Below are 27,659 nucleotides of genomic sequence, written 5' to 3'. Positions count from 1 at the left end.
CGGAAACAAAACTCTTTTGGCATGTTGAGTCATGTTGAGGTGATTAACAACTTGTCTCTTTGCTTTTTAAAAAAAACCTTTACAGTTGCAAGAAAAAGTATGTGAACCCTTTGGGATTACTTGGATTTCTGCATAAATTTGGCATAAAATGTGTTCTGATCTTCATCTAAGTCACAACAATAGACAAACACAGTCTGCTTAAACTAATACTGCACAAAAAATTATATGTTTTAATTTTTTTATTGAACACAACATGTAAACATTCACAGTGCAGGGTGGAAAAAGTATGTGAACCCCTACGCTAATGACTTCTCCAAGAGGTAATTGGAGCCAGGAGTCAGCCAACCTTGAGTCCAATCAATGTGATGAGATTGCAGGTGTTGGTTAAAGCTGCCCTGCCCTATAAAAACACACACCAGTTTTGGGTTAGCTGTTCTCAAGAAGCATTGCCTGATGTGAACCATGCCTCGCACAAAAGAGCTCTCAGAAGACCTACGAACAAGAATTGTTGACTTACATGAAGCTGGAAAGGGTTACAAAAGTATCTCTAAAAACCTTGATGTTCATGTGTCTACGGTAAGACAGATTGTCTACAAATGGAGAAAGTTCAGCACTGTTGCTACTCTCCCTAGGCGTGGTCGTCCTGTAAAGATGACCGCAAGAGCACAGCGCAGAATGCTCAATGAGGTGAAAAAGAATCCTAGAGTGTCAGCTAAAGACTTACAAAGATCTTTGGCACATGCTAACATTTTTGTTGACGAATCTACAATAAGGAAAACATTAAACAAGAATGGAGTTCATGGGAGGACACCACGGAGGAAGCCACTGCTGTCAAAGAACATTGCTGCACGTTTGAAGTTTGCAAAAGAGCACCTGGATGTTCCACAGAACTACTGGCCAAATATTCTGTGGACAGATGAATCCAAAATTGAGTTGTTTGGAAGGAACACACAACGCTATGTGTGGAGAAAAAAAGGCACAGCACACCAACATCAAAACCTCATCCCAACTGTGAAATATGGTGGAGGGGGCATCATGGTTTGGTGCTGCTTTGCTGCCTCAGGGCCTGGACGGATTGCTGTCATCGATGGAAAAATGAATTCCCAATTGTATCAAAACATTTTGCAGGAAAACTTAAGACCATCTGTCCGCCAACTGAAACAGAGGATCGGTGATGCAACAGGACAACGACCCAAAGCATAAAAGTAAATCAACAACAGAATGGCTTAAACAGAAGAAAAATCCTCCTTCTGGAGTGGCCCAGTCAGAGTCCTTACCTCAACCCGATTGAGATGCTGTGGCATGACCTCAAGAGAGCAATTCACACCAGACATCCCAAGAATATTGCTGAACTGAAACAGTTTTGTACAGAGGAATGGTCCAAAATTCCTCCTGACCGTTGTGCAGGTCTGATCTGCAACTACAGGAAACGTTTGGTTGAGGTTATTGCTGCCAAAGGAGGGTCAACCAGTTATTAAATCCAAAGGTTCACATACTTTTTCCACCCTGCACTGTGAATATTTACATGTTGTGTTCAATAAAAAATTAAAACATACAATTTTCTGTGCAGTATTAGTTTAAGCAGACTGTGTTTGTCTATTGTTTTGACTTAGATGAAGATTAAAACACATTTTATGCCCAATTTATGCAGAAATCCAAGTAATCCCAAAGGGTTCACATACTTTTTCTTGCAACTGTATATACTGTTCAGGGTCAAATTTGAACCTTTTTTTTGCATTTGAGAGCTTTAAAAGAACCATATACACATTTATTTTAGCTGGACTTTTATCTAATATGACCCACAGTATATAAAAATTGTTATATGTAAATGTACAACAAAGAAATCAGCATTAAATATGTTGTATTCATCATATTCTTTAAAGTGTTCTCCTGAACCACTAAACATTTTTTTACATTTATTAAACATATAGAGCAAAGGTGTCAAACTCACTTTCATTCAAGGGGCCACATACAACCCAATTTGACCTCATGTGAGCCGGACCATTAAAAAAAATGGAAGGAAGGAAAAGAAGACAGGCAGGAAAGATGGAAGGAAAGATGAAAGGAAGGATGGAAAGAAAGAAGACAGGAATGAGGGAAGAAAAAATGGAAGGAAGGATGGAAGAAAGGAAGGAAGGAAAAGAAGACAGGAAGAAAAGATGCAAGGAAGGAAGTAAAGAAGGAAAGAAGACAGGCAGGAAAGATGGAAGGGAAGAAGAAAGGAAAGGAAGGAAGGAAAGAAGACAGATAGGAAAGATAGAAGGGAAGGAAGGAAGGAAAGAAAACAGGTAGGAAAGATGGAAGGAAGGAATGAAAGAAGACAGGCAAGACAGATGGAAGGAAGGAGGGAAGAAAAGTTGAAAGGAAGGTTGGAAGGAAGGAAAAGGGGGATAGGAAGGAAGCAAGGAAAGAAGACAGGTAGGAAAGATGGAAGGCAGGAGGGAAGGAAAGAAGGAAGGAAGGAGAGTGGGCCGGATTGAACCCCTTGGCTGGGCCAGTTCTGACCCACAGGCCGCATGTTTCACACCCCTGGTGTAGAGACTAGTTAAAGGTCAGAAAATCTAAAACACACATACAATATATAAATGCTGTAATATTTAGATATCTTGAAACAGGACAGATCATTTATAAAGTTGTCTAAAAGTATCAAGAAGTTGTTTAAAATGAGAGAAAACTAACTTAAGAGCAAATAGTGTTTATTGGTAGAGCACTTTGTAAGATTAAAAATAACTTGATGAACAAATGTGTGATGGCCTGTGGGAGGAAACAAGACTAATAATCAGTTTACTCTCACAGGCCATCAGACTGGTTTCTGTCTGATCAGCTGCAGCAACAACAACAACAACAACAACAGACTCAGACAACTGAACTTTAACATTCATATTTATTCTTCTATTGTTGTTAAGTCATGTCTCTTCGCACTTTGATCCCAGGCCAATATTTTTTATTAAAAGCTTGTGTAGAAAGTGTTGCTCTGTTGTCTTTGTCTGGTTTGCTCTGATGGGAATAGTTGCATCATTTAGTTGTTTTTTTTGTGTCTTTTATGCCAGCGTTTGTGTAATTACATACAAGCTGAAATACATTTCTGTTTGAGTGAAAGCAGAGACTAAAAGAGGGCAGATTACTGGGTTAGCAGGCTTTATACTGCTGGATATTCACTGTGTAGAAGTCCATGTCCATGGGACATAGGAGGGAGGAGGGGTTGTTGCTATTCAAGTTTTTTGCTGTGTGTGAAATGCAAGAAAGGTAAGAGTCGCTTTAAGTGCTGAAATGAACACAAGAATAAAACATTTCATATTTTAACCATAGACTGTATATAAAATGGACGTAATATCCGTGACGTCACCCATTGGTTTGTGGACTGCTGCTCGGAAGCCAATAGTATCGGATCTGAGCAGCGCCATCTTGGAAATTTCTGGTGCATGCTGGGAAAAATTAAAACATGGATTCTACTTATATGGGCATCAGGAGGAGCAAGAGGCGCCCTCCTGAACCTGTGAACCAATCAACCTGTCAATCACGACGTAGCCTGCTTTATCGTCACATATAAAATCAGGGAGGCCAAAATGTCCCAAATGAACATCATACTGCATTGAAGAAGGCTTTAAACTAGCGATTGAGACCATAAACACATTTTGAAAACGTTTACTGAGGTTAGAAATCAAGTGAGAAGTTGGTGAATTCTCCATTGACTTGTATAGAGACGGAAGTCCTTTTGACACCAAAACGGTCGCCCCCTGGTGGCCTTTTGATAGAATGCAGTTTTAAGTTACTTCTGTGTTGGCATCATTTCAGAGGACCAGAACTCCCCGCCTGGTTTTAACCCTCCTTTGTCTCTCTTTCTCTTCAGGGTGGCAGCTCTGGGTCTGGCGGCGGGCGTCCTGCTGGTTCTGCTGCTCTTCTGTCTCTACCGGGTTCTGTGTCCGAGGAACTACGGGCAGAACGGTGTCTCCCACGGGCGCCGGCGCCGAGGGGACCTGCCCTGCGACGATTACGGCTACTCGCCGCCCGTCAGCGAGATCTCACCGCTGCTTCTGAGGGGCCACAGCATGGTGAGGATGGACGCCCTTAAAATAGGGGGGGGGGGAGACATTAAGTCCAGCTAAAAAATGGAAGGAAGGAGTGAAGAAAAGAAGAGCAGAAAGAAGGAAGGAAGGCAGGAAAGATGGACGGAAGGAAAAAAGGAAGGAGGGGAGGAGGACAGATGGAAGGAAGGTTGGAAGAAAGGGGAATAGGAAGGAAGGAAAGAAGACAGATGGGAAAGATAGAAGGGAAGAAAAGATGGAAGGAAGGAAGGAAGAGGAGACAGGCAGGAAAGATGGATGGAAGGGAAAAAAAGGAAGGAGGGAAGAAGGACAGATGGAAGGAAGGTTGGAAGAAAGGGAAAGGGGAATAGGAAGGAAGGAAAGAAGACAGGTGGGAAAGATAGAAGGTAAGAAAAGATGGAAGGAAGGAAGGAAGGAAAGGAAGGAGGGAAGAAGGACAGATGGAAGGAAGGAGGGAAGAAAAGATGGAAGTAAGGAAGGAAAGAAGACGGGCAGGAAAGATGGACGGAAGGAAAAAAGGAAGGAGGGAAGAAGGACAAATGGAAGGAAGGTTGGAAGAAAGGGAAAGGGGAATAGAAAGGAATGAAAGAAGACAGGTGGGAAAGATAGAAGGGAAGAAAAGATGGAAGGAAGGAAGGAAAGGAAGGAGGGAAGAAGGACAGATGGAAGGAAGGAGGGAAGAAAAGATGGAAGTAAGGAAGGAAAGAAGACGGGCAGGAAAGATGGACGGAAGGAAAAAAGGAAGGAGGGAAGAAGGACAAATGGAAGGAAGGTTGGAAGAAAGTGAAAGGGGAATAGAAAGGAAGGAAAGAAGACAGGTGGGAAAGATAGAAGGGAAGAAAAGATGGAAGGAAGGAAAGAAAGAAAGAAGACAGTTAGGAAAGATGAAACGAAGGAGGGAAGAAAAGATGGAAGGATGGAAGGAAAGAAGGAAGGAAGGAAAGAAGACAGGTAGGAAAGATGGAAGGAAGGAAGAAAAGATGGAAGTAAGGAAGGAAGTAAGGAAAGAAGACAGGAAGAAAAGATGGAAGGAAGGAAGGAAGGAAGGAAGGAAAGAAGACAGGTAGGAAAGCTGGAAGGAAGGAAGAAAAGATGGAAGGAAGGAAAGAAGGAAGGAAGGAAAGAAAGAAAGAAGACAGGTAGGAAGGAGGGAAGAAAAGATGGAAGTAAGGAAGGAAAGAAGACAGGTAGGAAAAAGATGGAAGTAAGGAAGGAAAGTGGGCCGTATTGAACCCCTTGGCTGAGTCGAATTTGAAGATGAGGAAATTTGGATTAAAGACCAAAAGTCTCTTTTTTAATTTTTTTTAATGTTGTAATTTTTTATTTAATGTCAAAAACATCTGAAGAAGCAGAAACTGACTTTTTATATGAGGCAGTTTCACAAGCTGCAGTTATGAAATGTGTCTGTGTGCGTGTTCATGTGTTCCACAAGAGTCAGATTACAGCGTCTGTTTGGGAAAAACAACAACAGGAGGAGAAAGAGGAGTAGGACTAGGAGAAAGAGGAAGAGGAAGAGGAGGAAGAGGAGGAGGAGGAGGAGAAAGAGGAGGAGGAGGATGAGAAAGAGGAGGGGGAGGAGTAGGACTAGGAGAAAGAGGAGGGGGAGGAGTAGGACTAGGAGAAAGAGGAGGAGGAGTAGGAGAAAGAGGAGGAGGAGAAAGAGGAGGGGGAGGAGTAGGACTAGGAGAAAGAGGATGAGGAGAAGGAGAAAGAGGAGGAGTAGGACTAGGAGAAATAGGAGGAGTAGGACTAGGAGAAAGAGGAGAAAGGGAAAGAGGAGGAGGAGGAGAAAGAGAGAGGAGGAGGAGGAGAAAGAGGAGGAGGAGAAAGAGAGAGGAGGAGAAAGAGAAGGGGGAGAAAGAGGAGGATGAGGAGAAGGAGGAGGAGGAGAAAGAGGAGGAGTAGGACTGGGAGAAAGAGGAGGAGTAGGACTGGGAGAAAGAGGAGGAGTAGGACTGGGAGAAAGAGGAGGAAGAGAAAGGGAAAGAGGAGGAGAAAAAGGAGGAAGGGAAAGAGGAGGAGGAGGAGAAAGAGAGAGGAGGAGGAGGAGAAAGAGGAGGAGGAGAAAGAGAAAGAGGAGAAGGAGGAGGAGGAGAAAGAGGAGGAGGACGAGGAGGAGAAAGAGGAGGAGGAAAAGGGGGAGGAGTAGGAGAAAGAGGAAGAGGAGGAGTAGGAGAAAGAGGAGGAAGACAAGGAGGAGAAATAGGAGGAGGAGGGGAAAAAAGAGGAGGAGGAGGAATAGAAGAAAGAGGAGAAGGAGGAGAAAGAGGAAGAGGAGGAGAAAGAAGAGGAGGAGGAGAAAGAGGAGGAGGAGCAGGAGAAGAAAGAGGAGGATAAAAGAGGAGGAGTTTACTGTGTCAGTCAGGGACACCTGAACAGGAATAGATAATAAGATTCTCAGGTAGTCACATGTGAGGAATAACAGCTGCTCTTCAAAACAGTGTCACATCCTTCAAAGAGTCAAAATGTTCCTTTTATTTGATTTAACCATCATTAAAATAAATGGAGGCAGACGCTTGTAGTTTAAAAATATAAAAACTGAGGAAATAGAAGATAATTTGTTAGTTTTTTGGCTCATGCTTTGTGTTTGTGTCTCTCAGGACATCGAGTGTTTGGCCAGTGACGGGATGCTGCTGGCCAGCTGTTGTCTGGCGGGACAGATTCGGGTTTGGGACGCTCAGACCGGAGACTGTCTGACTGTCATCCCGAACCACGGGTGAGTTGTTGGGCTGTCTGGACCATAGACTGTATATATAATGGACGTAACATCCGTGACGTCACCCATTGGTTTGTGGACTGCTGCTTGGAAGCCAATAGTTTCGGATCTGAGCAGCAACATCTTGAAGATTTCAGGTGCATGCTGGGAAAAATAAAAACACGGATTCTACTTATATGGGCATCAGGAGGAGCATGAGGCGCCCTCCTGAACCTGTGAACCAATCAACCTGTCAATCACCACGTAGCCACGCCCTAATGCTTACCCTGCTTTATCATCAAATATAAAATCAGGGAGGCCAAAATGTCCCAAATGAACATCATACTGCATTGAAGAAGGCTTTAAACTAGCGATTGAGACCATAAACACATTTTGAAAACGTTTACTGAGATTAGAAATCAAGTGAGAAGTTGGTGAATTCTCCATTGACTTGTATAGAGACGAAAGTCCTTTTGACACCAAAACGGTCGCCCCCTGGTGGCCTTTTGATAGAATGCAGTTTTAAGTTACTTCGGCGTTGGCCTCATTTCAGAGGACCGGAACTCCCCGCCTGTTCTGGACGAAGACCCGACAGATACTGGATTATTGGGGTCAATGCCAATACCGATATTAGGGAATAAAACAATTCTGATATTGATTTATTATCAGCCGATAATCTTATATATACAGAATATGTACTTAAACACTTTTTTCCAGATGTGGTTACAAAACACTTGCAGTAAATATATGTAATGGAGGCTGTGATATTTTACTATTTAAAAATAAACTTAATATTTTTAGTTCTCTGAAACACTTTAAACTTCACTGAGAGTTTAATATGTTTACACATTCAATTTTATTTGTATAGCACTTTTCATACAGACAAGCATAGTTCGAAGTGCTTTACAGTTTGTTGATAAACAAGCTGATAATGAGACAGAACAATAATATAATAATTTTTTATTTAAAGGAATAAAAACAAAGAAAAAATTGAGACGCAAAATAAAATAAAAATATATATATAATAAGTAATTAAATAGATAAAATAAAAGAATTTAAAAAGAAAATGAGTCAAATAAGAGAGAATAAGGCAAGGCAGCTTTATTTATAATGTAAGTTTCATACCAAGGGTCATAAAAAAACAAACATTTAACAGTAAGAATTGGACACATTAAAACATAAAATTATATTAAAATAAATAAATAAAACCGAATTATTATTATTATAATAAAAAAATAAAAAAGTACAGAAAAATAGAAATAGAGAAAGAAAACAAAAAGCTTGAATAAAATAGAGCATAAAATAATGATTTGCATTAATATAATTAAAAGAAAATATATTGAATATTACAATTGAAAGTGCTTTAAATGAGCTCAATCATAATCACAGTAGATGAAAAATGTTTTAATAAGAAGAAAATATTAGTTGGACTCTAGTCTGGACATTTTCTGACACTTAAAAAGATGTTTGTATTTAAATCTTTGCTGTAAAAAGTGATTTTGATGTTATTTTTTCTGAAGTTTAATTGAATCTGTTGACTCTGGTTCTGTCAGTCTGCGGCGGAGCAGCAGCAGCGGTTGCTGGGATCAGCGTGACGGTTGGGACAACATGAGCGGAGCCGCAGAGTCCGAGTGTCTGGGCTCGGAGGGTCGCGACGCCTCCGTCTGCGGCGACGGCCTATCGGAGGACGAGGGCTACCCGCTGCGACGCCGCACCGCCCCCGCCCGACCCACCCTGTTCAACGACCAACCCGATCTCACCCCGCTCATCGACACCAACTTCACCTCGCAGCCTCCCTGCCACCTCGCCACTCCGCCCAGGGGAGGCTTCGACTTCGGAGGCCTGGTGGAGCGAGCGTACATGGAGCACGAGCCCCCCTCCCCCTCCGCCTACCCGTCTCCTTCCTCGGCATCGTCCTCGCCGCCCTCGGGTGCTCCGCTGCACAGTTTAGGGGAGGCGGGAGCTCCGGTGAACCAGGAGAGGGCGTCCGCAGCAGGAGGGACGCAGGCCACCGCTGACTGGGAGAGCTCGGTGTGGGCCATGGAGCTGAGAGGAAACCTGATCGCTGCTGGGAGGAGCAGCGGGAAACTGGAGGTGTGTAAAATAACACCTGTTGTTGTTAAGAAGGGAAAGAAGACTTCGTTTAAATGCTTTATTACTTTTTAGACAAAGCAAATAATGGAAACATGCACGTTTAATTCTTGTTTTATGTTAACTTTATTAGGTCATTGTTGTGTGGATGCATATTTAATGTCTTATTTTGTGGTAGAGTTAGTATTTTAGATGCATATTTATACTTATGAACCTTTTATCTTCTGGATCTGTGCATCTCTAAAGAGCCCAAATTAAATAACATCTAAATGAAATAAGCCAATATATCATTATTCTATATTTTTCTATTGTATTAAATCTTAAATTGTGACGTTAAGTAATAATCCTTCACGTACTTCGTCTTGTTTTGGAAACACTTTTGATTCTCGGTCATTTTCAAATTCAAAATCAGAAGCAGGTAAAATATCGTGGAAGCTAAATGGAGGCAAATAATGAAAAAAATGCAAGTTTTTATGAAGTAATGACTCAACAAAATGAGTTTTAATGAGTTTAATTCTTGTTTTGTGTTATATTTATTATAAGTTACTGTTATGTGGATGCATATTTAATGTCTTGTTGTGTGGTAGTTGTAGTAGTTAGTTTTTAAGATGCATATTTATACTTTTAAGTCTTCTGGATCTGACATTTGGTAATCTTTTAAGAGCCCAAATTAATAGATAGATATACTTTATTGATCCCAAGCAGGGAAATTACAGTGTAGCAGCAGCATTACACAGACACATAGTGACGATACAGTGACAATAACAACATATAATGAATTAATTAATGCATTTTAATAATAATAATGCATTTTATTTATTTATTTTAGGCACTTTTCAAAGCACTCGACACCTGAAAAGATAACACATAATAACAAACATAATCATCATAAAATCAGCCAACATTGAAGTAGAATATTAATTTAGTACAGTAAATAAACATCAGTGCAGTTTGTGACAAAATTGCAAAATTGAGTAATCCTTCACGTGCTTCGTCTTGTTTTGGAAACACTTTTGTTCTCGGTCACTTTCAAATTAAAATCAGAAGTAGGTGAAATATTGTGCAGCAGCGTTGTCATGTGTCTGTTTGACGTGACTTTGAAGAAGCTCCTGAACTCTTTTCCTTCCTCTTTTCATTCTGTGTGTAAAAACATCAGCATAAAAATGACCCGAGTGCTCCGTTTGGTTTCAGTTGTGGGACGCGGTGGAAGGGTCGTTACGCTGCAGTAATGAAGACGGCGTCTCGGGGATCACAGCTCTCGCCTTCCTCAACAACAGGTGAAGAAAAACACACACAAACAAACTCAAAACCCGCCTGTTCATAATTTAATAGTTTATAGTCTTTTAATTGTTTTCTATTGTGCTTGTTTTTGGCGAACGTTAAAACCGTTGCATTAGTCATTAAATACACATCACCACTCATTTTCCCCCTGAGGCTTTAACGACCTAATAATTAGCTGAGGAGGTGCTCTGTTATTTCAGGTCCTTTAATAAAACACAGAAAACCCTGGACTAACCACTGGAGAGCATTTTTATTATAAGGACATATTTATTATTATTATTTATTTAATGCTACAGGGTTTTATTATTTATTATTGTGTTACTTATCTGTGAATTATTTATTACTTTAACCTTTATTTATGCCCCTTTTATGCTGATTTTTGGTGCTGCAAACGAAATTCCGTTAATAAATATCTATCTATTTATCTATCTATCTATCTTCCTACCTACCTACCTACCTACCTTGCTACCTACCTTCCTACCTTCCTACCTACCTACCTACCTACCTACCTTCCTACCTTCCTTCTTACCTACCTACCTACCTACCTACCTACCTTCCTACCTTTCTACCTTCCTACCTACCTACCTTCCTTCCTACCGTCCTACCTTCCTACCGTCCTACCTTCCTACCTACCTTCCTTCCTACCTACCTTGCTACCTTCCTACCTTCCTACCTTCCTACCTTCCTTCTTACCTACCTACCTACCTTCCTACCTTTCTACCTTCCTACCTTCCTACCTACCTACCTACCTTCCTACCTTCCTTCTTACCTTCCTACCTACCTTCCTACCTACCTTTCTACCTTCCTACCTACCTTCCTACCTACCTACCTTCCTTCTTACCTTCCTACCTTCCTACCTACCTTCCTACCTTCCTACCTTCCTACTTACCTACCTTCCTACCATCCTACCTTCCTACCTTCCTTCCTACCTACCTACCTACCTTCCTACTTACCTACCTTCCTTCCTACCTAACTACCTACCTTCCTACCTACCTATCTACCTACCTACCTACCTACCTACCTTCCTTCCTACCTACCTACCTACCTACCTTCCTACTTACCTACCTACCTTCCTACCTACCTACCTTCCTACCTTCCTACCTACCTTCCTACCTACCTACCTTCCTACCTACCTTCCTTCCTACCTTCCTACCTACCTTCCTTCCTACCTTTTTACCTACCTTCCTACCTACCTATCTATTGTATTTAAAGCAAGCAACGATTTGCCTTCACACATCTAATGTACATTTTTTTTTTGAAAAAACAAGGTGAATCTGCCAGTTTGTTACATCTGAATAAGTCAATAAAGTTATTACAAAATAAGTGTATTAAATGCAATATTAACAATATAAATCACACAAAGCACATAGACCGGCACATAAATGACTATAAACTCTCCTCCGTGTTTCTCCTCCTCAGGATCGTAGCGGCTCGGCTGAACGGGTCTCTAGATTTCTTCACCGTTGAGATAAACAAACCTCTGGGTCTGCTGCAGTACAGAGGTGTGTGTGTGTGTGTGTGTGTGTGTGTGTTTGTGTGTGTGTGTGTGTGTGTGTGTGTGTGTGTGTGTGTGTGTGTGTGTGTGTGTGTGTGTGTGTGTGTGTGTGTGTGTGTGTGTGTGTGTGTGTGTGTGTGTGTGTGTGTGTGTGTGTAATGAATTACAGCTGTGATTAATGTTAAATTGTTGTGATGAACCAGCTACGTGTCTTTAATGAGCTTAATGTGAAGAAAGCATGTTGATCTTATTCTTTAGGTGTTATTATTATGTTTTATCTCTAATATCTTATGTATCTAGTAATGATTTAAAGTGCTGTACAGTTCATTTTAAACACTATATTTTATGTATAACCAGATGCTTGAAACCATAATGTAGATTATGCTCACAAAATAGTTGGACTGTGGGCATTATTACATAACTGTTGCGGGAAATTAACCTGGTTAGACTCTATTATTTATCATTTCCTTCCTCTCTGACACTGAAACGTCACTATTTTATATTGTTGACACCTTACAGTAGAGATGTCAAACTCATTTTCTTTCAATGGCCACAAACAGGTCAATTTGATCTCATGTGGGGCGGACTGAAAAAATGGAAGGAGAGAGGAAGAAAGAAAGGAGAAAAGAAAGAAGGAAGGAAAAAGAGAGAAAGGAAGGAAGAAAGAAGGAATGAAAAAATAGAGTAAGGAAGGAAGGAAGGACAAGAACACAGGCAAGAAAGATGGAAAGAAGGAGGGAAGAAAAGATGGAACAAAGGAAGGAAAAGAAGACAGGCGTGGAAAGAAGGAAGGAAGAAAAGAAGGAAGGAAGGATGATGGAAAAAAAGGGAGGAAAGGAGATAAGGAAGGAGTGATGGAAGGAAGGAAGGAAAAGAAGACAGGCTGGAAAGAAGGAAGGAAAAGAAGACAGGCGTGGAAAGATGGAAAGAAGAAAAGAAGGAAGGAAGGATGATGGAAAAAAGGGAGGAAAGGAGATAAGGAAGGAGTGAGTGATGGATGGAAGGAAGGAAGGAAAAGAAGACAGGCTGGAAGGAAGGATGATGGATAGAAGGGAAAGTGGATAGGGAAGAAAAGGAAGGAAAAGAAGATGGGCAGGAAGGAAGGAACGTGAGCCTTTATTGGACCCCTCAGCAGGCCAGTTCTGGTCCACGGGCCGCATGTTTAACATCCCAGCCTTACAGAATCTAAATCCAGTTAATTCCTCTCATATAACGATGAAATAAAAGGCAGAAATGAGCATAAAGATAATTTATAAAGGGAAATAAACTCTCTCTCCCTCTCCACCTCCTCCTGCAGGTGCCCCCGGGCGAGGCAGCATGCCCCCCTCTCCCTGTTACAGCAGCGAGGACGTGATCAGCTGCCAGCTCACGCGCTCGGTGCAGTGCGCTCATCAGAAGCCGATCACGGTGCTGCGAGCGGCGGCCGGACGGGTGGTGACCGGCAGCCAGGATCACACTGTCCGGGTAAGACACACTGAATACTGGGACTGATGATTTATGGAGGAAGAAGGAAGGAAGGAAAGGAGGGAGGAAAGAAGGAGGGAGGGTAACACACACTGAATACTGGGACTAATGCTTTATGAGAAGAAAGAGGGTCAACACACTTAGGAAGTAGACTTTAACGGGTGTTTTAGAGGAAGGACAAGGGAGGAAGGGAGGAAGAAAGAAGGAAAGGAGGGAGGAAGGGAGGGGGGGAGGAAGGAAGGAAGGAAAGGAGGGAGGAGGAAGGAAGGAAGGAAAGGAGTGAGTAAGGAAGGAAGGAAATGAGGGAGGAAGGAAGGAAGGAGGGAAATGAGGGAGGAAGGAAGGAAAGGAGGGAGGAAAAGAGGGAGAAGGAAGGAAAGGAGGGAGGAAAGGAGGAAGGAAGGAAGGAGAGAAGTTAGGAGGAAGGAAGGAAAGGAGGGAGGAAAGAAGGAAGGAAAGGAAGATGAAAGAAGGAAGAAGGGAAGGAGGGAAGGAGAAAGAAAAAGAGGAAAGAAAGAAGGACAGTGGAAAGAAGAAAGGGAGGAAGGAAAGGGAAGAAGGGAGGGAAGAGGGGAGGACAGAAGGAACAGTCAAAACAGACGGCACCTGACCCGTGAGGACGACACAAAGGTTACATGAAACATTACTAATCCTAATAAATCTCCTCTGTGTGTGTGTGTGTGTGTGTGTGTGTGTGTGTGTGTGTGTGTGTGTGTGTGTGTGTGTGTGTGTGTGTGTGTGTGTGTTGTCTCAGATTTACCGTCTGGAGGACTCGTGCTGCCTCTTCACCCTACAGGGTCACTCTGGAGGGATCACAGCCATTTACATAGACCAGGTCAGTAAGAAACATAAAGTTATACTTCATTTATATCACAATACTAATATATTGATTCCATCCTGTTCTGTTTTCTATCGATCATACACAAAATAATATAGAAACTTAGTAAAGTAACATGATGGTTTCTGTTATTTCATGAACTAAAAATATAATGTTTAGTCGGTGTTGTCCTCTTCTTCTAAAATAAAGAATATGATGCATAATTATTAGAAAAGAATAGACTTTAATGTCATTGCACAAGAAGTACAACGGCCTGAATATTAAAAAAATAAATAGAAATAGCACCCGTGCACAATCATCCCAAATCAATAAATATATATATATATATATATATATAAATAAATATAATAAAGCATTAAAGGCAGCTTGAAAGCAGTGTTGCACAAGTTTTCCCATTATTGCATTTAAATGTAATTTTCTGGGCCTGAATAATATAAAAAAAATAGAAATAGACAGTAATAAATACACAAACACACACACACCTACACAATCATCCCAAATTAATATATATATAAAATATAATAAAGCATTTAAAGGCAGCTTGAAGTCGTCCCATTATTGCACATTTGAGTTAGGTTTGTAATAAATGATAAAATGATATAATACAGTTAATGATATAAAGGTGTAGCAGTGAATTATTGATTATTAATGTAGTGATTTTAATGATGTAGAAATTCTGCATTAATGATATAATATTATATAACTTTAGGCTCCTATGTTGACATTAAAAAATGCTAAAATCTAATAAAATAGAAAATCAGAAAACATAACTATAAGTTTTATTTTTTGTAACTCTGTCTCTATTCCTTTAGACGATGGTTCTGGCGAGCGGCGGGCAGGACGGTGCCATCTGCCTGTGGGACGTGTTGACAGGGAGCCGGGTCAGCCACGTTTACGGTCACCGTGGCGACGTCACCTCGCTGGTCTGCACCACCTCGTGTGTCATCAGCTCAGGACTGGATGACCTCATATGTATCTGGGACCGCAGCACCGGGATCAAGCTCTACTCCATACAGCAGGTAGAGTGTTTACCTAGAAAAATGGACCAATCAGCAGCGAGCGTCTGTTTATTTCTTATCTTTAGTCCTTTTAAAATCAGTGTCACAACTTTTTTTAGTGTTTGACCATTAAAAGAAATCAGTGTCACAAGCTGCATTTCAACAAACTGAATTAAAAAGTGATTTTCATGTTTTAGACGATTTATTTTGCTTAATATTTTGTGACCTGAAGATGTAAAACTGCACATTATTAAACTTTAAAGTAAGAAAAAAAGACCAACAAATAAAATTAATTCAGTTTTTTTTAATTTTCTAACCTTTCAATAATCTTCCAACCTCTTAAATTCAACATGTGACGTCACTTATAGAATAACAAAGCCAATATTCTGTATTTTTTTTGTCCGCAAATCACATTTAAAAGACCAAACCTACACTGTCTGTGACTCTCAGCACTGAATATTAAAAACCGGTTATAAATATGTAATTTAATTGTTATTTAAAAAGCTTAGTGACGTCCTAAAGCAGCTGGACGTTGTAGTTTTATTACAAATATTAGCCTGAGTGTACACTTCAGACTTTTACAATCTTATTTTTAAGACTTTATAATCCCATCATTGAGCATTTTATACTACAAACCGACAGATTTGGGATTTTTTAAGATTATAAAGCGACTGGAAAATTGGTCTGAGGCTTAAAACTGGGTCAAAAGTCCTTAAGTGTATATTTGGCTCCTTTACTCAAACTGGAATAATTGGTGCATTTGTGAAAAGAAAAAAAAAAGTTTTCAGCTGCAGATGAATCCACACAGAGCTATAGTGTGTGTGTGTGTGTGTGTGTGTGTGTGTGTGTGTGTGTGTGTGTGTGTGTGTGTGTGTGTGTGTGTGTGTGTGTGTGTGTGTGTGTGTGTGTGTGTGTGTGTGTGTGTGTGTGTGTGTGTGTGTGTGTGTGTGTACTAGGTATTCCTAATGTTGTGGGGACTTAAATCTGTTCACACAGTTATGTTATGGGGACTCGCCTGTCTTATGGGGACAAAAAGCAAGTCCCCTTAAGGTAAATGATTTATTTTAGGGTGAAGACTTGATTTAAAGTTAATATAAGTTTAGGGTTATGTTAAGTTTAGGATAAGGGTTAAGATTAGGCATGTAGTGGTTACGGTTAGGATAAGTGTCCAGTAAATGAATGTAAGTCAATGTAATGTCCCCTGAAGTGATGGAAACATGGTGTGTGTGTGTGTGTGTGTGTGTGTGTGTGTGTGTGTGTGTGTGTGTGTGTGTGTGTGTGTGTGTGTGTGTGTGTGTGTGTGTGTGTGTGTGTGTGTGTGTGTGTGTGTGTGTGTGTGTGTGTGTGTGTGTGTGTGTGTGCATGGTAATGTAGGAACATGTCAGCCGGTGTAACAGTGTGGCTCATTAAGTGTTTTTAAGGAAACAGTGAAGCTCTATGGAGCAATAAGGCTTCATATACACAGACTTCTTATAAAGATTCATTCACAGTTTTTTTTTTATCTTTTTATGGGACGTGTTGACAGAATGGAAAATATAAAATAAAACCAGGCTTGTTTTAACCATCTCAGAGTCTCCTGAGGTTTCACATTTTCTGGATTCTTGGGTTTATTTCAGACCTGGAACGTCACACAGGAGTGAAATCTGGGGCCATTTAGGACATTTACTGAATAAACTAGTTCATTAATTTAAAAGTTGATCATTTTTTATTCTACTTAAGTAACCATTTCTCATGTCTTTTATTGTGCAAAAATACAAAAAAAATAGCTGATTCAAGCTTCTCAAAAAGGGGTTTTCTGCTTTATTTTATGTGTAAATCAGGGAAAAAAAGGAAAAAAGAAATGATTTGAATACATCATGTTGAAACCATAGACTGTATATAAAATGGACGTAACATCCGTGATGTCACCCATTGGTTTGTGGACTGCTGCTCGGAGGCCAATAGTATCGGATCTGAGCAGCGCCATCTTGCCCTTCCTTCCCTCCTTCCTTCCTCCCTTTTTTCCTTCCTTCTTCATTTCCTCCCTTCCTCCTTTTCTTCCTTTTTCTTCCCTCCCTTCCTTCCTTCCCTCCTTCCTTCCTCCCTCCTTTCCTTCCTTCTTCCTCCCTTCCTTTCTCCTTTCCTTCCTTCTTCCCTTTCCTCCTCCCTCCTTTCCTTCCTTCTTCCTCCTTTCCTTCTTTCCTCCCTCCTCTCCTTCCTTCTTCCTCCCTTCCTCCATCCTCCCTCCTTTCCTTCCCTCTTCCTTCCTCCCTTCATCCTTTCCTCCCTTTTTTCCTTCCTTCTTCCTTCCTCCCTTCCTCTTTTCCTTCCTTCCTCCTTTTCTTCCCTCCCTCCCTTCCTTCATTCCCTCCTTCCTTCCTCCCTCCTTTCCTTCCTTCTTCCTCCCTTCCTTTCTCCTTTCCTTCCTTCTTCCCTACCTTCCTCCCTCCTTTCCTTCCTTCTTCCTTTCCTTCCTTCCTCCCTCCTTTCCTTCCTTCTTCCTTTCCTTCCTTCCTCCCTCCTTTCCTTCCTTCTTCCTTTCCTTCCTTCTTCCCTACCTTCCTCCCTCCTTTCCTTCCTTCCTCCCACCTTTCCTTCCTTCTTCCTCCCTTCCTTTCTCCTTTCCTTCCTTCTTCCCTACCTTCCTCCCTTCCTTTCTCCTTTCCTTCCTTCTTCCCTACCTTCCTCCCTCCTTTCCTTCCTTCTTCCTCCCTTCCTTTCTCCTTTCTTCCTTTTTCCCTACCTTCCTCCCTCCTTTCCTTCCTTCTTCCTCCATATTGATACTGTATTGTTTTCTCTCTGAGTCAGTCTAACCCGTCTCTCCTCTCCCCAGGAGGTGGGCTGTGGAGCCAGTCTAGGAGTGATCTCAGAGTCTCTGCTGGTGACGGGGGGCCAAGGCTGCGTCTCCTTCTGGGACCTGAACTTTGGGGACCTGCTGCAGACGGTCTACTTGGGCCAGAGCAGCGACGGCCAAGGCATCCGACAGCTGCTGGTGCTCGACAACGCCGCCATCGTGTGCGACTTCGGCAGCGAGCTCAGCCTGGTGTACGTACCGTCGGTGCTGGAGAAACTGGACTGAAAGACGGGCGGACGCGGCAATTTTTAACGTTGGTGGGAGCACTCGAAGAAAAAGACACTCAGAACATTCTCTTCATCGTTGCGACTTTCCCGCTCTTTTTTTTTTTTGCTCTTTTTTTGTTGTTGTTGTTTCTCGATCATTAGATCACACATGTGCATACTACGCTCTTTTTTTAATAGCAGTGAGTTTAAATACTGGGTGTAAGGACAGAGATCAATCTGAGGACTGACGCTGCAAAACTGCTGCATTGTATCATCAGAGGGCTGCAGACGCCCTCCATCGTGACACGTTGACTTTTTCTTTTTTCTCTTTTTTTTTTTACGAGGGGTCGTGAAGTCCGTTCAACAAACAGCTGGATGTTTTTCTCCTCGCCCTAAAAAGAGGATCGACCGGTTTGTGCTTTTTTTTTTTTATGTGTGCGTGCGTGCGTTTGTTTTTGTGGCTCTGCCCTCTATGCTGCTGATACGAGTGGGGGGGAGGGGCTTCCCACCCGCTCTCCCCCCCCCCCCCCCCCAAGAGAGGAAGATGAAACTTCTGTCTTCTTTATTTTTAAAAAAAAATATTCCTGCTGCCTCGTTCGCTCGACAGCGAAAGCGCAGCCACAGCTCGACGGGTCCATGCCGCCTGTCGGGATAAGCTAAGCAGTTATACATAAATGTGTGTGTGTGTGTGTGTGTGTGTGTGTGTGTGACTGAGTGTGTGAATGAATCTATGCCCTTTTTATGGCGAAACACTGCTGAGAACAAAAATCAATTGGTTACGTGTGTGTGTGTGCGTGTGTGCGTGTGTGTGTGTGTGTGTGTGTGAGAACTGATGATTACTGTATAAAGTAAACCTCCAGAGGGGGCTGTTTTTATATGTATAAATCTATTATTTATTAGCGATACATTTTTAATAACAGTTTGTTTATGAATGACTAATCCTGGCTCTGAAACAAGATTATAATAATGTGGACATGATGACATAACTGTAAGATGGTGATTTTTTTATTTTTTATTTTTTTGTTAGGTGGGGCGTTTGGTTTTAGAGTAATTCTTTGTAATATTGAACTGGAGACACTGAAGTGTTTTTTTTTTTTTTTTTTAAAGAGTCGAGGGTTAAAAGGTTCGGCCTTTATCCCGACCTCGGCTTCTGATTCTGGGGTTACTGATGCTGTTTCAGGCCTCCCCCCCCCCCCCCCTCCCCCTCTTGAGGCCCCCTCAGCCCCTGTATACTACACCTTCATCAGGCTACCTCCATTTTCCAAAACTTGCTTGAATTTTGGACGAGAATACTGACGTCGCTCTGCACAGGCTGTCATCGGCCGACGTCATGTTTACATTGGCTACTGTATTTTTTGATTTTTTTTAAAAATTGTACCCTTTTTTAAGAGATTTCTTTCTTTTTTTCTCCATTTTTTTAAAATCACTGTTTACTGTAACTGATTCATCTTAAATGGTTTTCAATCCAGGATTTCCACAAACAAGAGATAAAACAACGTCACATTACCAACACTTTGTAGCCATCGTCATGTTGTTGATGCACACGGACGGTGGAGTTTATCTTTGAAAGCTGTCCGCCTCTTTGTGTGCAGCCAGTCAGTGAAAATGTGAAGGCGACAAATGATAAATCGTAAAAGAAGCAAAAAAATACATCAAACAAGCAAAAGTCTGGTTTACACCCAAAGACTCAAAGTGTGTCGTTTTTAAAATGTTGCTCCGTCTTATTCCCCTAGTAGCTAAAAATATACTTAATATTTACACAGATGCTCAAAAGTTTCACCCAGTGTTTCATATTTAAGTTTTTTAATGAATTGTATGCAAGTGCAGTGACGCTATTAAACATTTTCTTTGCACTTAAAAAAAAAAAACTGGACCAAACAAGCTAAAACTTTTAATTTCACATCCAGTTTATTGGCTCCCATAATATTTTCTTTTCCCTGTTTTTCATATCATTCATAAAGTCGCTGTAAAAGATCACAAAGGCAACAAATGGCCATCGGTTTCAACCTCAGGCGAACTGTTCAGCCACAGATGAAAAACATTGGAAAGCAAAAGCCATATGTTGCTTTTTCCTAATGTAATTTTTTTTTAAATTTTTATATATGTGTATATAATGTTTTTAGTTGTGATGTTTTCATCTTCTGTGAGCTCCAAAAAACAGCAGCAGTGAATTTAAAATGATTGTGGGAGCAAAAGAAAAACTGTGTTGCAGTCTTAAACATATCTATAAATCACACAATAGAGTAAACTACTGTAATGTTATATAATTCAACAGGCTGATAAATGAGCCAAATACTAAAAGTCTTTCACATGAGCCTCTGCTATAGAAGCCTCTTCACTTTTTAACAAGATTTAGTCGGTAAGGCTGAAATTCAACCACCAAAATATTAATTTCTCCTATTTTCCTTCATTTTTTAGCTCATCCTCTCACTGAATACATAGTTACATAGTTACATAGTAAGAGCTTTTAAGTGTTGACTTGCTAACATAATCCTCTCACATGTCAGATGTATGACGTAACACTTTTAGCAGCGGTGGGATGAATTCAGGTGTGAAGAGTTCATACTGTGAAAATCACATTCTTGCACAAAAAACGTGGGGATCTATCGCTAGTCATTAAAGCTGCAGTCGGTAACTTTGAGGAGAGAGAGGACTTTCAGATCCCTCCCCCTCCCTCTCCGCTGCACTCCTGCCCTGCCTCCAAAGTCCCTCCCCCAGAGGAGGCTGACGTGCCGTGTATGCTGTTGTTGGTAACGGAGGTATCGGTAGTTTTGTCCTCGCTGATGGTTGTTGCTGCGCCATTACTTTCTCTACGCTCCTGAAGCTGCTCTCCCGAGCTGAGGAGGAAGGGGGTGGGGGGCTGTGTGCGTGAGCAGTGATTGACAGCTGTCAGACGCTCCATCAGACACCCCCCCCCCCCCCCCCCCCCCCCCCCAGACATCCTGGCTGTGATTGGTTCTTGTTGTCCGGTCGCGTTGGATTCTGGCAATTTGCCAATTTGCAGTAGGAGCAGTAGATGGGGCTAAATGAGCCTGTTTCTTTTACAGATTACTAGTTTCATGTAATGTTGTCTTTACATAGTGACAGTCTTAGCAAATATGACAAAAACTTACTTTTATAAGACTTACCAACTGCAGCTTTAACCTAAACTGTTGAATTAGTTGTTTGTCTACTTGCAGAGGAACATTTCAGCAGATTTATGTGATGAAGTTTGAAAAGCAGCCAGTAGACACATTTTTGGGTCGTTTTTTTAATGAACTTCACCTCTTTATATTCTGGACTCCTGTTTGTAAAGAATGTAAGTCCTCCAGATTTAAAGAGCTTTCTCTGACTGGCACCAACAACATAAAGAATGTATTTTCTCCCAAAAAAAAATCATCATCCACCATCTACTGTATCTGTGTCTACTGAATGTAGTTCCAGGAGGCGTGACGAACAAATCCGCTAAAAAACAACAAATAAACAAACCAGCAACTAAAACCCTTAACAGTATCGCATCGTAAAACAATAATGCACTACTAACAATCTCTGACAAACCTTTTTTTTTTTTTTTCCCAGCTCACATACAGGAAATGTGGACTTTAACTTTTTAATAGACTTTTTGCAAAAAACACGCACACTGCAGACGTGTCGTGGATCACGGTTCTGGTTTTTCTTCGGGGATGCGACGGCTAAAAAAAGTGTCGGCATGAAAAATAAAGCAGCTGAAAGTGAAGTTTCCATGACGACTGTTGAACTTCAGCGTCAGTATTCACGTTTTAAATTAACTTTTTTTTTTTTTTTTAAGATGAGCAGACACCGGTTGCCACATGCATCCCCATAGAAACCAGACCTGTGACCTCCTTTTTTTAATTTATTAGCTTTTATGTTTTTTGTTGTAAACGGTAGGTGAGAAAGCTTTAGAAATGGGAAAATGTGTAGTTTTTTTAATTTTGTTGTTGTTTTTTTTTAACTTGTTTTCTAGCAATGTCAATTTTGATTTAAAGGATAAAGGCTGGCGATTTTCTATATTTTTCTTATCATCAAAAAAACCAACCTCTGAGCTACTTACAAGTATTGTGTGTGTGTATCAAAGTCTGATATATCTTATTCTTTTGTGATATAGACCTCCAACGAGCCACACAGCTGCACTGGGCGACATGTTCCCTCTTCTGGAAGATTATAGTCATGACATTTTGTGTAGAAACGGCTCAAAAGACAAGAGAGCGATCATGTTTTCAGTCTCCAGAGAGTAGTTCTGTGTGAAGGAAGATGGTTCAGTTTACAGCTAGCTTGTTACACTGCCTATCACAACTTCTTGACTGTGTCCTGCATTGTAAAGTAACTTCAATTTAAAGTGAATAGCTAGCTGTAAATTGAACCGTGTTCCTGCAAATGCAACGTGCCTAAATTCTTTATAATGAAGCTACACGTGACTCGGTGCAGTGGTGAGACATCGGAGCTCTTATCTTTGGTGATATAAACCTCCAAAAACACATTAAAGAGCCACAAAGCTTCACTGGGCGACATGTTTCTTCCCTCCGAAGATTACAGTCATAATAGTTTGTTTATAAGGGCTTCAGAGACTAATAACAGCGATCATGTTTTCAGTCTCCAGAGAGTAGTTCTGTGTAAAGGAAGCTTGTTATACTACCTATCACAACTTCTTGACTTTGTACTGCATTGTAATTAACGTCAGTATAAAGTCAAGAGGTTGTGATAAGTTGCACAACAAGCTAGCTGTAAATTGAATCGTCTTTCTTTACACAGAACTACTCTCTGGAGACTGAAAATGTGATTGCTGTTATAAGAAACTAACGTGTCTAAACTCGTCATAATGAAGCTACGTGTCGCTCAGTGCAGCCATGTGGCTTACTGACACTTTTTTTTAGTAGTTTTTTGACATGACGGAGCTCTTACGGCACAGAAGAATACGACACATCGGGGTTTGGAGAAGAGAAATGTAGAAAATCGCCAGCCTCGTCTTTTAAAAGGAGGGAGGGGGGGGGTTGGTATGGTGATTTTTTTTAATTGAATCTTAGCTTCTTTATGAATGTTTCGGTTCATCGTGATGGACTCGGCCTTGTAACAATCCATATCCAACAATACTGTCCGTTAATGAAAAAAATGGTTCTGCCCAATTTATTTTAAGAAAACATCCTTTAACCAGCTGTCAGTGGATCACGCCGAGAGTTTGAAGATTCCTCTTTGACAACTTTTTCTCTTCAGGCTGCATCTTCACAGTAATGACAGAAATGTGATTTTTGTTTGTTTGTTTTTGTTTCTTTTTTTTTTAAAACACTGTGTATTACAGGGCGTATTAGGTCCATATATGCAAAGAAGAAGAAAAAGGAAAAGATACTCACCTGGAGGAGAGGGGAGGAGTAATATTTCAAGAAAAAATCGCAGAATTTCTGAGATAAAAGTCGTAAATTTACGAGCACAAACCTCAAATTTATGAGAAATACAATGTCTTTTCAAAGTCCGGATATTTAGGATGATATTGGGATTCTGAAGTATCTTCTTATTGCTAAATCCAACTGAAAAGTACAATTTAAAGTGTACGACAAGCAAAAGACGTTGGAAAGTGTGACAAAATGTGACTTCTCGGCAGAATAAAACACTTTCTCCGACTTTTTTTCTCCTAAATTTACGACTTTAATCTCAGAAATTCTTAAGTTTTTTCTTGAAATATTACCCCCTCACCTCCAGGTCAGTATTTATTTATTTTTTGTTGTTTTTTACATATGTGGCCCTAATACGCCGTCGTAGATCCTCGCCTAGCTGCGTAAAGCAGAGATGTATATTTAGTGTCGGTTGTCACTGTAAACGACAATTGTCAGGAAAAGCTGTGGCGAAAAACAAATCTGTGTAACTATTAAAAACTGTTCCCAGGTTTGCCCCCCCCCCTTTCACCCCCTCCTATTCCCCCCCCTATTCCAGCCTCCTCCCTTCATTGGCTGGCTACAATCTACGCAGGCTGTAGTAGTGAAGGTAACTTATTTACCATTTTGTAACACACACAAAAAGAAAAAAAAAAGCACGAGACTTTGTACTAATTTTCAAAATAAAGAGGCTTTGATACCACAACAGGCTGTCTACTGTATTTATTTGACGTTTTTACAATAATGGATGATTAGTGACCGTCCCAATAGTCTAACTTTTTATTTAAGATATTTACAGTGTTAAACAGACAAAGAAAGAAAGAAAATAATCAACTTGTTAAGACGTGCTGATTTGTTTGCTGCTCTGTGTTACCATAACGACTGAGCTACACACTGATTGAGTTGGGGGGGGAGGGGGAGAGGGCGGCACCCAAGCTCCTTCCACCTGCTCCATGCATCCATTATTCCAGTCTGTAAAAACCATCACATACCAGCCAAACACCGTCGACCTCCTCCTGTGAAAAAGGTGCTATGATAGTGGAGTGCATGCTGGGAGTACTTTTTCTGGGGTTTTTTTTAGGGGGGGGGGGGGGGGGGAGGAGGAGGGGTGAGGGGCCAGATCTGATGCTAGAAGTGCAGAACAGATTCCATCCATCCATCCATCGCAGACGTCGAAAGAAAAGCAGCAACAGAGAACGACGGAAAGGAATGAACAGATACAGACGAGTGCATAGTGATCTGGTCGCACAAGCCAACGGTGATGGAAGGAGAAGCGAGTGGGTGTGTTTGTTTTTTAGAGATCACACCCCCCCCTCCCCTCTATAAAGCAGTGGAAATAACACCCAACGTCAAAAAACTGAACCCCCTCCCTCCCTCCTGCCTACCGTCTGCCACCAGGCACGTCTTGGTAATCAACACTACTACAAAGTCTCCTGGGATTCAGCTTGTGTTTTGTTTTTTAAATCTTCAAAGCAGGATTAGAGAGAGAGAGATCCAGGCTTCCACTGACGCCTGGTGGTGAAGAGAGAAAGGCAGCGATCTGTGGTCTTGTCTTAGTGCTTGTTGAGGCTCCAGAGGGGGTCCAGGCTACTGAGCGGGTCGTCGCCTTCTTCCCCCGCTCGTGTCCCGTGGATCCCCTGACCCTCCGCCGGCTGCAGGAAGCTCTGCTTGGTCACCCGATGCTTCCCTTTGCCTCCGCCCTCCATGGAGAAGGCCTCGGGCGTCAGCGAGGCCAGCAGCTCCAGGGATGAAGGAGCTGGAGCGGAGGAAGCGGGAGGCGGGCTCACGCTGGGCGCAGCTTCTGGGACCGGTTGGTGGTTGGCTGCGGGTGGCGAGGGGGAGGTGGCGGTGGCGTCCAGGCCATTAGGAGGCGGTGGTGAGTGTGTAGGGGAGGAGACAGGTGGGCTGGAGGAGGGGGGGTGAGGATCTGTGGGAGGGCAGAAGTCCTGGAGGGGCTGGACGCCAGTCAGGGAGTCTAAGTCAGGTAAGATGGCGACAGGCTGCTCCTCCAGGGCGTAGGGGGCGCCGGCCTCCATGGCGGGGTCTGTGGCGCTGGGCGGCCGGATGCTGAGCTTGGCGATTGTGGCTTGGATGGAGCTGATGGGCATGTCGCCGCCGAGGACGAGATCCTGCTGGGACTCCTGTCTGGCGTAAGGCTGCAGAGAGAAGGATCAGAAAAAGGAGAATAAAAGGTTAAAATAAGGAGAGATATTCACATCAGACTAAATCCCTACATCTGCTGCTAACATCTACCGAAAATAAAAGGAGTACCTCGTCTGACCAGAGCTCGTAGATTTCCTTTGGAACAATCAGGAGTGCAAAACATGAGCAAATATAATATTAAAGCCTCGCTGCAAATAATGAAACAGATCGGAGCAACCAGGGAGGGATATTAAAACACTACATGATTATTATAACTCTCACTATGGTGAAATTTAGGGAAACTGAGGGTCAGCTCGGGTTGGGTTTCAAACTACTGAGAACAGACTGCTGGTACTAAAACTCTACTAAAGCCAGTCTAACTATGTTATCATCTAAATAAAGAGTTTCAGACCTTGGTGGCTGCAGTGTTGGTGTTCTTGCTGCAGGTGGCGGTAGTGATGCCGTGTCTCTGCAGGACCTGCTCAGCGTGTTTCAACACGGCTTCATAGCAGAACTTCAGGTGGAGCTGGAGACAAAAGGATGGAGGAGGAGGAGGAGGATGTTATTAATATGAAACCTGACAACAATCCATGAAGTCAAAGTCAAAAAAAGTCAAGTCAAAGTCAGCTTTATTGTCAATTTCTTCACATGTTAAGGCATACAAAGGAATCGAGAAGACGTTTCTCACTATCCCACGGTGGAACAGATAACAGCCTGGAGGATATGGCTGGAGGGAGTGAGGGGAGAGAGTTTAGGTGTCTGACAGCCTGGTGTATGAAACTGTTTCTGAGTCTTTCGGTGCAGCTACGGAGGCTCCTATAAACAATACACTCTGGAAAAATCTTCTTATAAAATACATTTCACTAGAAAACTAATTCACTGTGGATATCATGAACTCTATCTGGTCAACACCCTAGGATTATTATTAGTATTTTTTTTAGTCTTATCTATATTTTTCTTGTCTCTATTGTTTTATTGTATTGTGTTTTATTTCTCACATATAAATATTGTTTGTATGTTTTGTACATATTATTTTTGTATTGTATGTTTATGTTCTTTGGCAATTAAGACAAAAATATGAAGCCTGACATTTATGTGGCTCCATTGTATCATATCATCATATGGTTGTATGCATAAAGTGCTTTATTTTTAATGTAAATGTGTGTATCTTGATAGTTTTTATATTTTTTAGAAGATGTTTCGTCGTGGATTATCTGATCTCAAAGTGGCAGTACAACAGACACTGCAGTCCCCTTTATCCAGGAAATCGCTCTTTTCAAAATTAATATTCTTATCACAGAGGAATCTGTATAGTCAAGAAAAGAGAAGGAAACCATGTAAGAAGGAGGAAGTGCTTAACTGGAAAGTTTAAAAACAGTAATGAGTTAGAACTTCATTCATCTATCAGCCACCAAGACTACATGTATTTCCAGTGAGTGCTCTACTGTCTCTACTGATTGCATCTTGCTGCTTAGTGCAGCTTTTAATGTATGCCATGAATCAAATGTAAACCCCCAAACGCAACATTACAGATTTCTTCGCGTATATCTGACCTTCTCCTGCAGCATGTTCTTCCTCTGTTGTCTCATCTTCTTCACCAGCAGAGGAAGGTTCGGTATCCCGTTTCCTGCCTCCAGCTCCTGCAGCGCTGCGTACAGCAGACAGAAGACGCCGGTGCGTCCGACACCCGAGCTGAGAAGGAAGATGTGCAGGTTAATTAACGCTAAAACACCACTGATGAGTGAATATCAAAGAACAATACCCACTAATGTTCTAAAATAGTGTATCTATAATTATCAAAAGACAATATATGACTGAAATAACTGGGCTCTGGCATTTTTAATGGTCTGGGCTCTTAAAAAAGGGGCTGGAAAGCACAAAAGTTGCTCAAAAATACCTAAATAGAAAATACACTGTCCTCATCTCTATCTGATAAACTCAGGTAAGCTGCTTCCTCTGCCTCCAACCTTGTAGAAGTTGATCTAAAATTAAAATATCTGATCTCTCTCTGGATTCAAATCTTGGCTGCAAAACCTGTGTTCCCTCTCCTCTCTTGAATGTTTTAGTTTAAATGTGTTATAGTTTCATTATTCAACCTCTGGAGGTAAAAAAAGTTTATAGTTGTTATTAACGGACACGCTCGAAAGGCAGGGTGAAAAACCAACAGTCACAGATCAGTGACACATGATCATCATTCAAATAAGGGG

At 41.5% G+C, this 27,659-nt stretch overlaps 2 protein-coding genes across 2 annotated transcripts in view; one reads left to right on the top strand and one right to left on the bottom strand.

Annotated features, from left to right (window-relative positions):
- Window positions 1–20,800, top strand: part of scap (SREBF chaperone) — a gene marked incomplete in the record, with an annotated part of 51,079 nt that extends 30,279 nt beyond the window's left edge. Inside the window, 9 exon segments of the mRNA XM_062422751.1 lie at window positions 3,851–4,052; window positions 6,647–6,762; window positions 8,295–8,835; window positions 10,024–10,109; window positions 11,533–11,615; window positions 12,906–13,072; window positions 13,827–13,907; window positions 14,723–14,929; window positions 17,721–20,800. Of these exon segments, the coding sequence (XP_062278735.1) occupies window positions 3,851–4,052; window positions 6,647–6,762; window positions 8,295–8,835; window positions 10,024–10,109; window positions 11,533–11,615; window positions 12,906–13,072; window positions 13,827–13,907; window positions 14,723–14,929; window positions 17,721–17,966 (1,729 nt within the window).
- Window positions 20,801–24,028: 3,228 nt separating this feature from the next.
- The window catches only part of ptpn23a (protein tyrosine phosphatase, non-receptor type 23, a), a 29,142-nt gene continuing 25,511 nt past the window's right edge, over window positions 24,029–27,659 (bottom strand). The window contains exons 22-24 of the mRNA XM_062422522.1: window positions 27,006–27,144; window positions 25,865–25,978; window positions 24,029–25,466 (exon numbers count right to left, since the gene is read on the bottom strand). Coding sequence (XP_062278506.1) covers window positions 24,864–25,466; window positions 25,865–25,978; window positions 27,006–27,144 — 856 coding nt within the window. The 3' untranslated portion in view covers window positions 24,029–24,863. The remainder of the gene's footprint in view (window positions 25,467–25,864; window positions 25,979–27,005; window positions 27,145–27,659) is intronic.

Source organism: Scomber scombrus, chromosome 7 (genome assembly GCF_963691925.1).
Source record: "Scomber scombrus chromosome 7, fScoSco1.1, whole genome shotgun sequence".
NCBI classification, from domain to species: domain Eukaryota; kingdom Metazoa; phylum Chordata; class Actinopteri; order Scombriformes; family Scombridae; genus Scomber; species Scomber scombrus.
This window is presented reverse-complemented; position numbering and strand designations above follow the sequence as displayed.